Source organism: Coregonus lavaretus (assembly GCF_964263955.1).
Source record: "Coregonus lavaretus genome assembly, chromosome: 14".
NCBI lineage: Eukaryota > Metazoa > Chordata > Actinopteri > Salmoniformes > Salmonidae > Coregonus > Coregonus lavaretus.
In genome coordinates, this window is record NC_140001.1 from 37,801,193 (window position 1) to 37,817,077 (window position 15,885).

Sequence of the window (15,885 nt, forward strand, 5' to 3'; positions counted from 1 at the left end):
TGATCTAGGATCAGGTGCCCCTGTCTGATTCATAATGATCTGAAATGCAGAACTGATCATGGATCAGAAGTCCTTTCTGAGACACTGTGAATACAGGCCCTGAAATGCATTTTGAAAGATAAAGATATCAGTTCGTTTTTTCTGTGACTGTTCACACAGTGCTCACAACCATAAGAGTAATTGTTGTTTTAATCATCAGACAATCATTGTTATTATAACGATTGAAAGTATGGATTTTGATCTGACAGTGGAACGCACACATGCCATCCATTAGGCCTGTTTATCTGCTGAATGGGAAATAAAATACTTATTTAATGAAAGGATCCACTCTATTTTAAGATCCCCAAAAGTGTATATATATTTTTGAAAGTGAGCAGGGCTAACACCAAAAGTGTATGTTGCTCATTCCTGATAGAAAGCACGTTTACCATATTGTTTAGGCGAGGGAAGTCGACACAGTGTAGGCCCACAATGTATAATGCATTTATTACATAGACTAGACCTAGCCTACCTCTCAAGTCATCTCTTCTACCATCTCTTGCCTTATCTCTGAGGACATAACTTTTTTCAGCTCCTCACTGTCGGTGACTGCAGAGTGACATTGAGACAGCGGGCATTGTTTGGCATGTATTTGGGCTACGCATCAGCACACAGCATAGAGCTAGGGCAAGAGAGAGAGGGAGGCCCCTAAGACCATCCAGTTCAATAATAGACATATAAAATGTGTTTATACGTGTTATATAGCCTAAGTGTATTAGCGTAATTAATATTTGTAGTGTAATCCAAGAAAGAGTAAGCCTCTCCAAGTGCATGCGCAACATGCGAAAACAGAAGTGACAATTAGGCCTATAATATTAGATTGATAGGCTAACTGTAGATAGTATTGATGGTTTCACTGTTTATGTATTATTGTGTTTCTTAATTTGTATAGATTAAGGGTTTTCATTTTTACCCTATTATGATGTTTGTTAGGCTATCCACTAAACTGTCATTAGGGAACATTGAGACGGACTGAAATTTGGGACCTCCCCCAGAACCTCTGTAATTTGAGGCCAAGCTACCACCATCAGGGCCTGTTGGGGAACAAATTTAAGTTAAAAACTGCAGTTCTGACATTCCTCGAAACCCCTCAGACGAACAGACTGCATACTTCGCCTTGGAAGTGTGTTTTCTTCAAGAAATGCTGCTTCAAGAAATGTAGTTCCTTTTGGAAAACCACAAACTCCGGTCTTGGTTGCGCGCAAACGCACAAGAGGGCTGGCTTTCTGAAAGGCTCCCCTGAAGTTTGAGATGCACACACGAGGGTTGTCGGCTTGGGTGGTCGCTCTACTTTAGTGAGCTGTTGCTAAGCAGCTAATAATAGTCGTGTTTTCTGAGTAATTTTTGCCCTTCTGGAACCAATCAGATGCGAGAAAGTCCGGCCATCTGACAGCCCTGGAGGCGGGATTTCGATTATTTTTGCTTTTACCCCTCCTCCTCTGTCCCCAAATGGAGAGTGGTCTTTTTTCTCCTCTATTGAATCTCAGAGTTCGCCGTGTTGCGCGGCCCAAGGGAAGACCACATAGAACACACAGAATGCTACGACCATCGAACGTTCCAAGCCGCGGTTTTGTAGATGGGAATCGATATTTCCACTTTGCCTTTTAAGATAAATAACTTTTTTTGAAGAGAAACGGTGAATGTGCGAAGCGGTGGAGACCTCCGGATCACGAAATGTTGGGATGGAAGGTGCAGACTTTGACTCGCCGTCTCCAACAGGAGTATGAAGTACTTTACGGGTGTGAGATCACCGAGAGTGAAACTGTGTTGCCTTGGGACATTACTACACGCTTTCGGGGAAATATTATAACGTGTAAAAGCAGAACCAGCGCGAAGTCACCGCAACATGGCCTCGGCTGCTAATGCCTCCTCAGAGCAGGAAAACAGGGACCCCGATCGGCCGAGGATAACGCGGAGGAACAGGGGGAACTATCGCACAACAGCGCCGGATTTGGAGTATTTGCAGCGGCCAAGTTACTGCGATGCAGCTTTCGCCTTGGAGCAAATATCCGAGGTGCTTATTCTTTGACACGTTTGAGTGAAATGCTATGGGTATGCTTCTACTATATAGTGAAACTGCCCAACTTTGTCAAGTCGCTAGGTAACGGGATAGCTACGGGACGGGCAGGGTAGGGGGAGATGGGTTAGGGTGTATACTAGAGCTATACCTTGTAGCCTATGTTGTGATTTGCTATTCAAGAATAGTTAACTTTTCTCGCATATAGACTAATCCTCTTCCTTGGGAATGTAGGCTACACATTGTAGTCTATAAATTGTAACTTTCCTATAATGGTAGGCTACACTATAGGCTACAACGTTTCAATAACGGTCGCGCAACATAGGCTACACGGTGTAGGCGATTCCCTACTTTTGCACAATTAAAATGTGCATAAATGTTTAGGCCTATGTGTTTGCGTAACGGTAGTACAATATTTTAACTGCCCAGACGTCTGTACGATATTATCTTTACTGGGGAGTCGTTCTCCGTTCTCTTCTCCAAAGCAAAAATCCATGTGGCTGCCCTCTTCCGTTCACAAATATTGTCGTAGCCTAACTCCCTCCGAGATGGCTACTCCACTCCCCAGCTCAGATCACACAAGTAGCTCAATGGGAATGGAATTGTGTTGTGTGTGATTTTGCGGCAGCGTAAAACCCCACGTGAATCTTTTGGGGGATTAATATAATAATTCGATACAATGTATCACATCAAGGCTCGCGCGGTGTTACACTGTGTCACTGACAGCAAGCATTGCTGCGCGTTCCCCTCCTTGTCCGTCTGTGTGTGTGGTAAAAACAAAAATGTAACGGACTTTAGTCCTATCGTCCAAAACCGCTGCTTACGTCGCTGGCTCGCCAACTTTATATCTATTTCCTCCCTCGACGTAGGAGGTCCGACCAAGTCCTCTTTTGGCCAGAATAACAGGCCTACTCCGAGGTTCTTATTTAGAACAGTTTACATTGATGTACCCTATTGAACACACTGCACATATACAGTAGGCTATAAAGGTTAGCCTACATATAAACAGCTCATGCATTATAGAAGTCCGCAAATTAAGTGTTGATCTAGAACGAAAAATTGCACCAATCACACCATTGTCATAACACGTTCATTAACATGTCTTATATTCTATGACAACCGTGATGTCCTCATCCCATAACACTACACCCCATTGATCAATAATGATAGGCCTACATCTTTGATGCTCCCAGCACTTGTTTGGGGAGTAATATTTATGTAGACTTTCTCTTGTCTTGTCGCAGGGGAAGGCGACTGGAAGAAAAGCACCGCTGTGGCTGAGAGCGAAGTTTCAGAGACTCTTGTTTAAGTTGGGCTGTTACATACAAAAGAACTGCGGAAAGTTTTTGGTTGTGGGCCTCTTGATATTCGGAGCTTTCGCTGTTGGCTTACGGGCAGCTAATCTGGAAACCGACGTGGAGAAACTCTGGGTAGAAGGTAAGACAATTATTTATGATTTTGGTCCTTTTATTTTGCCTGTTGAATCGTTTGTCTTTCCTGTTGAGAATAAGCTAAAGTCTGGGAAGGGATAAGGTTGGGTGGGGTGGAAAGGGGTGGGGGGTCTTCAAAACAAGCTGGGGGGAATGTTTATTATATAGCAGCAGTTTGACAAGGGGCCAGGTTACAACTTGAACATATTTTTATTTCGTTTCATGTTATGGTTTTTGTTGCGTTGGATATGTTGAGTTAACGCTGCATGTGGGGAAAGAAGGCTCACAGAGTAGCTCAAAATGTTTCTTTAAGTTAAAAGGAAAGTTGTTATTAAGTTTATGATAGTTTTGGAGAAAGGAAATGTTGTCAAAGCCGCCATTTTGTGAGTGTGTGTGAGTGTGTGTGCGTCTGCCTGCCCCCAGCAGTTGAATGTGATCCGCGCACAGCTCGGAGACTGTGTGTGGTCCCGTTTTGGACAGCTCTCAACTTTCCAAAAAGATTTGTCTCCGGCTGAAGGAAAAAAGAGGAGTGCGGACAGAAACGCATGTTTACAAAAGTAGACCGTCTGAAACTCAGGGTTATGCTATTCTTTTTAGTTATGTAGAGTGTATTTTTGTTGAAAGGGGTCTTTTGAGTATGGGTGGTGATTTTGGGGAAAGGGGGAGGGGCCGCGTTTTTTCTTCCTTTGATCTGCATTCCAGTAGTTTAGGACGGTGGTATTTGAGTCACGAATAGGTCATCAATTCACTTTCTTTTGAAATTTGGGCGGTTTGAAAGAGATCATACTTGGGATTTACGATTGAAATGTTATTGCCTTTTGGTCATGGTTGTTTACATAAAATATGTCGGCAGTATCTTTAGCTATGTTTAGGGTGGCATATGATTAGTATAGCGATATAAATGCCGTCAAAGAGAATACGATTTAAGAAAAAAGGAAAATAAAATAAGTTCAAATGAACAGTGAATCATCCCGACAGAAATTAGTCCCGTGTAGCTCAGTTGGTAGAGCATGGCGTTTGTAACGCCAGGGTTGTGGGTTCGATTCCCACGGGGGGCCTGTATGAAAATGTATGCACTCACTAACTGTAAGTCGCTCTGGATAGAATGACTAAAAATTAAAATAAATTTCCCCCTCCCATAGTTCTCTAGCCAACCGTGCCAGCAGTTTCAGTGTTTACAGAGAGCATGCTCATCTGTAATGCAAGAGCAGTTCAGCTCGTGAGGGTCGATCAAGCTCTGACAAGCTTTTTCTGGTGTAGTATTCTATAACCTACTAGATGTATGTTACTTTAAAAGAACTGTCCAGTGTTTCCAGATTTCTATGAAATATGACCTATAGTTAATTACAATATGAGTGAAATAGTTTTCCTTCCAAAAAGTGGTAAATAAGTATGTTAAAATGTTCTGTGTTGAAATGGTGTTGGCATACCCCAACAACAGAATGGTGTGGGTGTAAACCGGTCATTAAAAATATTCATACTAGGAGACCACTGATTGGCCAGATCAGCCAATGAGCCAACATGACATCATGTTCTATGAGGAAATAGCAAGCATTTTTTAAATGTCTGTTTGAGATGTTTTTTTAGAAAGTGTTTTTTCTCCAGTTTATGCTTTGACCACAAATATGAGTATAGGACGAGTCAACAACATTATTTGGGTATGAGTTAACAGAATATTAACTTTTAAAAGTGAGATTGTCCTTGGACAGTTACTTTAAACAGTAATAGGTTATTACTGTGTGCTAAAGATTTGGTTAAGCAATGTTATTTTAAAGCATGTGGATTCTGTCAACAGTAGATTGTCTAATAAATACCTTTAATGTCAATGGCCAAATGCCTTTTCTTTGCTCAATATCCCATGCCTACTACTCTTATAGTTTACTGAAGTTAGCTGACACGGAGTTACAATAATGGGGTGTTAATAAAGCACAACAACATCAAGTGGTATCTTCTTTCCTGGACCCATCCTAATGTTGCATAGTTCCATGGTGATTCACACACAAACCTGTCAACAGAAGGTCAACTACACTACAGCACATGCTTTTACAGGGTTACTATCTCCTTACCCTGTGTTATTGTTTTGTTATGTCAAGATGTCAGAACCCATGGTCATCTACTAGTTTATTGGGATGACGGATGGCTGTGGTTTGCATGTGCACACAAGTGCATGAGAACACACACACACTATTCCCAGGTCTAGGGACGTGAGGGGTTCCAGATGCTGGTTGGGAGAGATGTGTTTGTTTAGATTAGACTGCACAGCTGAGGGATAGATTAGTACTGCCTGGACAGTGGAGGGCTGCTCTGGGCTCGGCTCAGCACAGGGGGAACTGTGGTCCAACATCAATGTGAAGAGGGAGAGAGGAGGGGATGAGAGGAGGGGAGATGAGAAGAGGAGAGGAGGAGAAAAAGGAAGGTATGAGAAGAGGGGAGGAGGAGAAGAGCGAGAGGACGTCTGTTTATGTTTAATTTGGATCCGTTCCTCTGCATGCAACCTCTACATGACCCCACCGGGGAGCTCTGGCCATTAAGACACACATACACCAACACACACCATAGCAGATCTCTCATCGGAATTGAGTGGAGTTGCATGGGTGATCTCATGCTGTCTTTCGTCACCTGCTATGCTTATGGTAAGGCTTCATCCTGCTAGGTCCGTAGTTTAGTACTGCAGCTTGTCTTATTCAAGGAGAATCACATTCAGCTGCCTTGGTTGGGGTTGACTTTCTTCACACAATAAGTACCCCAGTACCCATAAACACTAAGACTACACTCTCATTTAGATACAGAAAGCTGTGTTTATTAGAAATGTTGAGGGATGGACAGTTAAATCAAACAGATAAAAGAAGAAAGAGTAGAAAGAAGTGTCTGTGTCATCCAACAGGCATAAGCACTGAAAAGCTTTTTGGTGCTCTTTGGGGCAAACAGGTTGATCTCTTGACTTGGCGGGAAAAATGCATAGATACAGTACATGTAAATGCGATTATGGAAGAATTAAGATTTAGGATGCTGACTTTATACGTAGTAGAGGTCGATTAAGCTGTGTACATTGATGAGAGTAGTGACAGGAAGTGACCTGCCTAAACAGGAAGTTGCAGTGTTGTGGTGGGCTCTCCTATTCAAATATGGCTGCCAGGACACTTCTTTCTCAAGGCTGTTCAGATTTATCAGCAGTGTTTCATATCACCAAACCCTTAGTGATTTTCTAAATCAAATATATGACTAATTTCCCTCTAGCAGAGACGTATCCGAGTAGAAAAGAAAAGGAAGCGAACTCCCTGGTCCTCATGGTATGAAAGTAGAGCCATCCCTCGCCATTCTGGGTTAACACAAACACAGGCCAAATTGTAAAGAAAATACCAGCGCTGGCTGAGTCTAATTAAAACAGTATGGCGTAAACATTAGTCTTCCTGTAGAGTGGCCCCTCGCTAGCTACCTCTGCATGCTGAGAAGGGCTGGGGTTTAGCAGAGAGGCTGGGGCTATGGTTAGGGGCTGTGGTGTAGAGTTAGGGCTGTTTTTTTTTGATGAGTTAGGAAATAAATGGTATGTTAGGTCTGGGGCTGAGGACATGGGACTGGAATTGGGGATAGGGCTGTGCCTGGAGTTTAGACCGAGGGAGTTAGGACTGCTACTAGGCCTTGTTGCAGGGGGTTGGGATGATGCTGGGGCTAGGTCCTGGAGAGCAGGACAGAGGCTGGGGCTCCTATGAAGTCACTGACTTTGGGGCTCTCCCACCCTCTATCACCCCCTGAATTGTCCAATCCGTTCCCCCTTAATTTAACCCCTGCTTGCACAGCACTCCTCCTCCTACTCATACCCTTCCTCCTCCGAGCCCATCACCCCCACCCCCCCCCCCCCCCCCCCCCCCCCCCCCCACGCACGCACGCACACACAGAAAGAGAGAGAGAGAGCAGGGCAGAGTTTGGGGCCAGGGGCCACAGGTTTGGGGTCTGTGTGTGGAGGCGCCGCTATTCAAAACCTCACCTGATACTCACCCTGTGGCCCTGGTGTAGAGTGAGGAATCACAGCAGAGAGAGAGGGGGGGGGGGGGGGGGGGGGGGAGATAGGAGGAAGAGAATGAGAAGGGGCGCAAAAAGGTCACAGCAGCTGTCACAATTAGTCCCTGTAGTTTTCTGTGTCTGGGAGTGTTTGTGTGTATGTGTGTGTGTGTTCAATGCGCTGAGAGTGTGTCACTGTTTTTGTGTGTCTTATTTGTCTCCCATCCCTCCAGCAGAGGGCAGTCAGATTTACTCTGACTTCTATTTGTACTATATCAATGTTTATTATCATAGTTTTTCTCTCTCCCAGCTACTGCTGGTGCTTCTTATGGATTTGCTTTGGTTTTCTATTCCACAGCAGTTAGTCAGGGCCTGGGTGATTCTCACAAAACTGCCACTTGACTGAAGAAAAAAAACGTAATCGATCACTAAGATTAGGATCTGTATTTATCTGTTTCATAATTATTGTTATGTTTATTGATCAGATATGATGCATTTTAACACAAATTCCCCAACTACAAACGCAAAAATTCTCATTATCGCAATAGTTTGCGAAGTCCAAAAAAGTAATGAACAAATCAATTTCAAATGTTTTTTAACATTGCTCACCTAATGAAAAGGCCTGAGTTAAACATAACACTGAAAACAAATACAGTTGAAGTCGGAAGTTTACATACACTTAGGTTGGAGTCATTAAAACTCGTTTTTCAACCACTCCACAAATTTCTTGTTAACAAACTATAGTTTTGGCAAGTCAGTTAGGACATGTGCATGACACAAGTAATTTTTCCAACAATTGTTTACAGACAGATTATTTAACTTAAAATTCACTGTATCACAATTCCAGTGGGTCAGAAGTTTACATACACTAAGTTGACTGTGCCTTTAAACAGCTTGGAAAATTCCAGAAAATGATGTCATGGCTTTAGAAGCTTCTGATAGGCTAATTGACATAATTTGAGTCAATTGGAGGTGTACCTGTGGCTCTATTTCAAGGCCTACCTTCAAACTCAGTGCCTCTTTGCTTGACATCATGAGAAAATCCAAAGAAAACAGCCAAGACCTCAGAAAAAAGTTGTAGACCTCCACAAGTCTGGTTCATCCTTGGGAGCAATTTCCAAATGCCTGAAGGTACCACGTTCATCTGTACAAACAGTAGTACGCAAGTATAAACACCATGGGACCACACAGCCGTCGTACCGCTCAGGAAGGAGACGCGTTCTGTCTCCTAGAGATGAATGTACTCAAGTGCAAATCAATCCCAGAACAACAGCAAAGGACCTTGTGAAGATGCTGGAGGAAACAGGTACAAAATTATCTATATCCACAGTAAAACTAGTCCTATATCGACATAACCTGAATGGCCGCTCAGCAAGGAAGAAGCCACTGCTCCAAAACCGCCATAAAAAAGCCAGACTACGGTTTGCAACTGCACACTATTGTTTGTACAGATGAACGTGGTACCTTCAGGCGTTTGGAAATTGCTCCCAAGGATGAACCAGACTTGTGGAGGTCTACCCTTTTTTTCTGAGGTCTCCCCCAAGGCAAGCTTGACTGCTAGCAGCTCACGGTTCCCCAAGTCGTAATTCTGCTCCGCAGGGGACAGCCAACGGGAGAAAGATGTGCAGGGGTGAGTCTTACCGTCCGTGAGGAACCCCTGGGACAGGATTGCTCTCACCGCAACGTCTGAAGCATCCACCTCCACAATGAATGGTAGGGATGGATCAGGATGCCCTAGGACCGGGGCCGATGTAAAGCGGCGCTTAAGCGCATCGAATGTGTTCCCCGCTTCCGGGGTCCAGGCGAAGGAGTGCACGCTCGTCTAGGTGAGGGCTGTCAGGGGAGCGGCTATAGAAATTAGCGAACCCTAAAAAACGTTGTAGTTGCTTGAGGGATGAGGGCTGGGGCCAATCCAGTACCGCGCTGACCTTGGCTGTGTCCATCTGTATGTCCCCCTGGGTGACGATGAACCCCAGGAAGGAGACTGTCTCCGTGTGGAACACGCACTTCTCCGCCTTGACGTAGAGCTGGTGACGGAGAAGGCATTGGAGGACCTGCCGAACATGCTGCTGGTGTTCAGTCATGTCCTTTGAACATTTTAGGATGTCATCCAAATACACGAAGATGCTGTGGTCGAGGAGGTCCCTGAGCATGTCATTGACCAACGCCTGGAACACCGCAGGTGCGTTGGCTAAACCGAACGGCATGACTTGGTACTCGTAATGCCCACTGGGTGAGTTAAAAGCCGTCTTCCACTCGTCCCCCTCCCGAATCCTCACCAGGTTGTAGGCATTTCGTAAGTCCAGCTTGGTGAAGATCCGGGCTCCCTGCAACGACTTGAATGCCGTCGTCTTCAGGGGGAGTGGGTAGCGGTTCTTAACCGTGATGACGTTGAGCGCCCGGTAATCAACGCACATCACGTTGCCCACTGTCCGTTTTCCTCACGAAGAAGAAGCCCGTGGCCGCGGGTGAGGTAGATGGGAGGATGTGACCCCCGACAAGTGCCTCGTCGATATACTCCCTCATGGCCAGCGTCTCCGACCGGGACAAGGAAAACAATCACCCTCGTGTGGGCATGGTTCCCGGCAGGAGATTGATAGCGCAGTCATGTGGCCTGTGAGGAGGTAGGCCCTTGGCACGCCTCTTACTAAACACCTCCCCCAGATCCCAATACTCCCGGGGAACGCCTGCCAGGTCTGGGTCGGTGACGGAGTCTGTAGCTGCCGTCCTCCCGGTGGCAACCGGCGGTAGGCGGTTCGGAGTGCGGGACCTGGGGAAGAGGTGAGGTGGTGGTCTGGGACAGTCGTTTGGGCTGATGAGTGGTCGGTGGAGACCGGAACAGGACAGGGGCGGATCCTCCCTCCAGGATGAGCCGCCCCGTGGACCAGTCTATCCGGGGTTTCTGGGCGACCAGCCAGGGGTGCCCGAGGACAAGGGGACACTCCGGAGAGTCCACAATGAAAAACTGGATATCCTCCCATAGCCCCCTGCCACCCGGACAAGCAAGGGGACAGTGCGCCGGGTGATGAAGCCTGACCCCAACTGCCGGCCGTCCAGGCCCATGACCGGAACCGGCTCGGAGAGGGAGAGTAAGGGAACGCTCCACCCTTGGGCCAGCCCCGCGTCCATCAGGTTTCCCGCTGCCCCAGAATCCACCAGCGCATGCACCCGATGCTCAGCGCGGGCCCACTGAACCCTGACGGGGAGAAAAGTCTGGGAGTCTCTGGAGTTAGGGTTTCGATTCCGGCTCGCTAGCACCACTCCCGATACTAGCGAGCACAACCGTTTCCCGGCTTCTCCGGGCATAAGTCGCAGTGGTGACCTGCCTGGCGTACAGGCAATGTCCCTGGCGCAGACACCTCTGCCTCTCCATCCTGGACAAGTGCACCGCACCCAGCTGCATAGCTTCTTCCTGAGGCGTCTCCTCCCTGAATCGGCTGAAAGCCTCCAGGACGCAGAAACACGCCTTGCGTCATCCCTCTCTCAAACGCCCTCTCATGACGCCAATTGTCTACCCACACCGAGAGGTCGATGAGACCGTACTGTCACTCAGGCAGCTCCCTGAAGGAGAGTTCGTCCTTCATCCCCTCCGATAGCCCCTGTGCGTAAAGGACGACTAGGGCGGCCTCCTCCCATCCTGCCTCTCGAGCCCGGGTCCGGAACTCCACGGAGTAGTCCGCCACCGAATGGTCACCCTGCTGACAGGCCGTGAGCTGCCTCCTGAACTAGTGTCCCGACACCACCCGAGAAGTGTCGAACACCTTGCGTAGCTCCCGGGTGAATTGGTAGGAGTCGGAGCACGCCGGAGTTTGGCTCTCCCACTCCGCGGTAGCCCAGGAAAAGGCCCGACCCGTCAACAGAGTGATGATGTAGGCCGCCCAGCCCTGCTCCGTCGGGAAGGAGGAGGGTTGTTGGCTGAATACCAGGGAAAACTGGGTGAGGAATTCCCTGCAGCCCTCTGGACGTCTGTCACACCTCTCCGGAGGTGGTAGGCGCCGTCTGCCGGGGCTGGTCGGGTGTCCACCCGGCTCTGCACGGCGATCGTCAGCTGGCGGAGATTCTCTGTGATCTGCTGCAGGCTGCGTTCGTGTTGGTTCAGCATAGCTCCCTGCGTTGCCAATGCGCTCCAATACTGTGCTTCCTCCGCTGGGTCCATACTGGCTCAGTTTTCTGTAAGGGTTGGTGTGAGGTGTGACCCATGTGCGGTGCAGGATAGACAGTAGGCAGTAGGTAGAGATGGTGAAAACAAGGATCTTTACTGGTGGTCCCGAAGCCAGGATACAAAACAACAGACTTAACACGATAAAAGAAAGGTGGCGCAAATAAGTCTCCAAAAACAAGCTGACAGCCAAAATACGAAATTGTAACTACGACTGAAATAATAAAGAAACAGGGAGAACATTTCTTGAGTACCTGTACATACTTCTCCGATCAGACACTGATTAGTACTGCTGAGCATAGTGAAACTAGCAGAGAAAACTGAGCAAGGGAACACAGGGAGGTGAGGGCATAGATACACAGGTGAACAGGTAGACACAGGTGACACCAATAGGATAATGATTAGTCCAGACTGTGAGTGAGGAGGTGCCTAAGGTTGTTGGAGGATGACACCTAGTGGGTCGCTCCGGAACTGCGACCCCCTCCTGTAACACACGTGTCAAAATGGGGGATATCCAACTTTAAGTGGCGGGGTTGCTCTTTGCTGAAACACAAACTCCAGATTGTGGCTTTAAGTAAATTAAATGGGGTTTATACACCCATATTTCTTAACAATCCCTACTTAATCAAATAACTGATGTTTTACAAAAAAATCTATACAATAGGTGTAAGCAGTGGTCCTATTAAATCATAAAAGTTACCAGCACAGCACACCATTTGACTATACATTAGAATTAGCTTATTATTATTATTACCGAAATTAAGGTTATCATTACCGCAACTGACCTAAAAATATTATAGTTTAATGTAAACTTCAACTAGCATACAATTTGTATGATTTATGGACAACCTACAGCAAAAGATAACATTTTATAAAATGACCCAATAATTTAATCCGGATGTATTTCAGTGATGAGAATTTGGGGTGAAAATGTACAACATTCAGGTGAAAATATAAAATGTATTTAAAATAAGTCACTGTTAGTTCATTATTGCAGATTTTGCTACTGCCATGGTTAAAACTGGTTTCATGAGAATCACCCGCCTAGTGTTGGTGTGTGTGTGTCCTCATTCTGGAAAAGTTGCCATGCCTTTGCTTAAGCAACATGACTTGAAGCACAGCTACATATTTGCGTGCCATTGCCCTCATGACGAATAATACGTGGTTAGCTTGTTGTTGTGCTGCTAGAGGCAGAGTACTGTCATTATTTATTTTGGTCTGGTAATAGGCCAATATTGGCTGTTAAAGGTAGACTCAGCGATATAACGTAGATGCAGAGAGTAAACAGCACAGTGTGACAATTTCCACAACAACTAAGAGCGTTGAAGCGTGAGGCTCAACTTCTCTGCTTCTCTGTGCAAGTGCGCAGATACTGTGTGTGAGTGAAGTCTTGCATCTCGCTCATCTCAATATCTGCAGTGCTGCTCGTGGCAACTTCATTTCCCTGAGTCTACCTTTAATATCGGTGAACTGATATATCGGTCGGGCTAACTATAATGCTGAGTGACTGTGAAAAAGGCCCAGTCAACCTTTCATGTGGACGGAGGAGGAGGAGGGAGAGAGAGGGGGAAGAGGGAGAGAGAGGGGGAGGAGGGAGAAGAGAGGAGGATAGAGAAAGAGACAGGGAATAAGAAGAGAAGAGGGAGAAGAGAAAAGAGGAAAGGAAGGGAAGACTCCAAATGTGGCTTCTTCTCTCTGGTCAGAATTATCCTTGTTTTGATGTGTATAGGAAGACACACACACACAGTCTCCTCTGTTTTTCCTCTGAGTGAGGAGCTAGTTGAATGGGAATGGCAGGCTAGTTCTTTTACCCTCCCTCTGCCATCCTAGACTTTTCCCGCTCACTCTATCCACTCTCATTTTGCAGACACAAGCAATCAAACATGCACAAATGCGGGCACAAACACATATTGTAGCCTAATTGCACAGCACAAGAAATATACGCATTACACGTGCATGCAAATGTGGACACCCGACCAGCCCCAGCAGCCGGCGTCTCCAGTCTCGCCTGCGACATTGCGGGAACCCTGCCTACCACCTCCGGAGAGGTGTAACGGACGTCCAGAGGGCTGCGGGGAATTCCTCACCCAGTGTTCCCTGGTATTCAGCCTACAACCCTCCTCCTTCCCGACGGAGCAGGGCCGGGCGGCCTACATCCTCACTCTGTTGACGGGTTGTGCCCTTTCACATACACACAGGAAAACAAGTGGGCTCCAAATTCTTTGTGTTTATCAGTTGACTCCAAACAGGATTAAGCCGTCAGTAGAATAACATTCCAACATGTTATGTTAAACTTTACTAGTTGATGAAATGTGCAGGCGAGCTGGAGAATGATTTAGTGTTTGGAAAACACCATGGCTGTGTTAGTGTGCACAGAGTTATGGCTCTGTTTTTAAAAGTTTTTAAAAGTCATTATTTTAAAAGAGTGTTTATTCCCAATGACTTATATGGCGAAATAAAGGTTAAATATGTTTGAAAAGTTACAACTCTAGAGTGTGTGTGTGCGTGTGTGTGTATTGTAGAAATGGACGGTCTCCCATTCACAAACCACCTCCTGAGATGCCTCCAAGCGCTGTGTTTACATTCTGCATTCTTTCAGACGCTCTTATTCAAAAACCAGAGCTCTGCGAATGACCGACCGCAAGAGACTCCTCCAAAACTTCCCCTCTCCCTCCCTCCCTCCTCCTCTCTCCCTCACTCCATCCTTCTCTCTCTCTCTCCCCCCCTTAGCTCCCCCTTCTTTCCTCTCTGCCGAAAAGGTCTCTTTCCTCTAACCCCCCCCCCCCCCCCCCCCCCCCCCCCGGCAGGGAAGAGTGGCTCCAGAATGCCAGATGTATTGCAGAGTGAGGCACAGCAATGTAAACACACAGCCCTGCCATGACAGTCACGGTGGTCCACCCTCCCTCCCTCCCTCCTCCTCTTTCCTCTCCTCCCTCCCTCTCCTTCCCCTCCCTCCCAGTGCTGGCGGACAGAGGGGCGGGGAGTGTGAGGAAAAGCAGAGAGAGAGGGAAGGATAGGGGGAGGACTGGAGAAGGAGTATAGTAGCGGTAGTGTGTTTGTGTTTTGGCTCCAGGGCCAGCGGTACTGGGAGCTGGGACTTGAGTTGAAGTTTGAAGCTGGCGGGCGATTGAGCTGTGTGTGTGTCTGCGTGTGTGTGTATCTATGTAAGTGAGAGAGAGAGCGAGAGAGAGCGAGAGAGAGCAGACTTATGGCAATATTCTTAGATTTTCCTACCACATACTCCTGTGTTCCTTCGACAAACTCCATACACACAACCCATCCCAGAAACAACAGGTCACAAACACAACTTCTTTCAAGGTCCTCTGAGATCTTAATCTTCCGTGGGACAAGCAGATTGTGACAAACCACACCGGGCAGGAGCCCATCCCAGCAGTTAGTATGATGAGGTGGAACACCTGTGACCTAGTGGGGAACTCTCCCCTCCCCTGGCTTAGCTTGGCTTGTACTGCACGCTGCTGTACTGTGGGGTCCGCTGGAATGTGTGATTGTGGGATACCTGGAATCAGTAGGCCATCTTACCAGAAAATGACAGAGAGATGGCTGGCTCAGATTGACTGCTCCCAGTCATGTCATGGCCTGTTATGGCTGGGCTCTGGGCCAATCATATGGCAGGACAGACAGACAGACAGACAGACAGACAGACAGACAGACAGACAGACAGACAGACAGACAGACAGACAGACGGACGGACGGACGGACGGGCGGGCGGACGGGCGGGCGGACGGGCAGACAAGCACACACACAGAGAGACAGACAGACAGACAGACAGAGGTCTGGGATATGCTGTTGGAATAAGAACTAATGGAATAATATGTCATGTTTTCATGTATATTCGTACTACAAGGTATGCTTATAATCATCTTATCAACTTTATTACAAACTTATTACATCTATGTCACAGGTTGTTAATCATGACACAATGATGCACTATTTATGAAAGCAGAGTTTGATTGAGTTGAAATGTAGTATAGTCATGTTTTTGCAATGGGTGGTGTTTTTTCTGTCTATCTGTCTCTCTTCCTCTCTCATAGTTTACCTTCGAAATTTGCATGAACGTCTATTTTTTTATGCATTCATTCCACGTGGTTACAGGGTTAAAACAGAAACAACTCAAAGGGTTAAGTTCAGGTATTAATTCTGAGTGGTTAGGGTTACGTCTACGGTTTGGGGAAGGCTTAAAACAAAATAATTAAAAACAACATGCTGTTTCCATCAACTAT

General features: G+C 46.7%; 1 protein-coding gene across 1 annotated transcript in view; it reads left to right on the plus strand.

Moving 5' to 3' along the window:
- Window positions 1-1,539: 1,539 nt before the first annotated feature.
- Window positions 1,540-15,885, plus strand: part of ptch1 (patched 1) — a gene marked incomplete at its 3' end in the record, with an annotated part of 63,848 nt that continues 49,502 nt past the window's right edge. Inside the window, exons 1-2 of the mRNA XM_084176863.1 lie at window positions 1,540-2,053; window positions 3,301-3,493. Of these exons, the coding sequence (XP_084032989.1) occupies window positions 1,886-2,053; window positions 3,301-3,493 (361 nt within the window). The remainder of the gene's footprint in view (window positions 2,054-3,300; window positions 3,494-15,885) is intronic.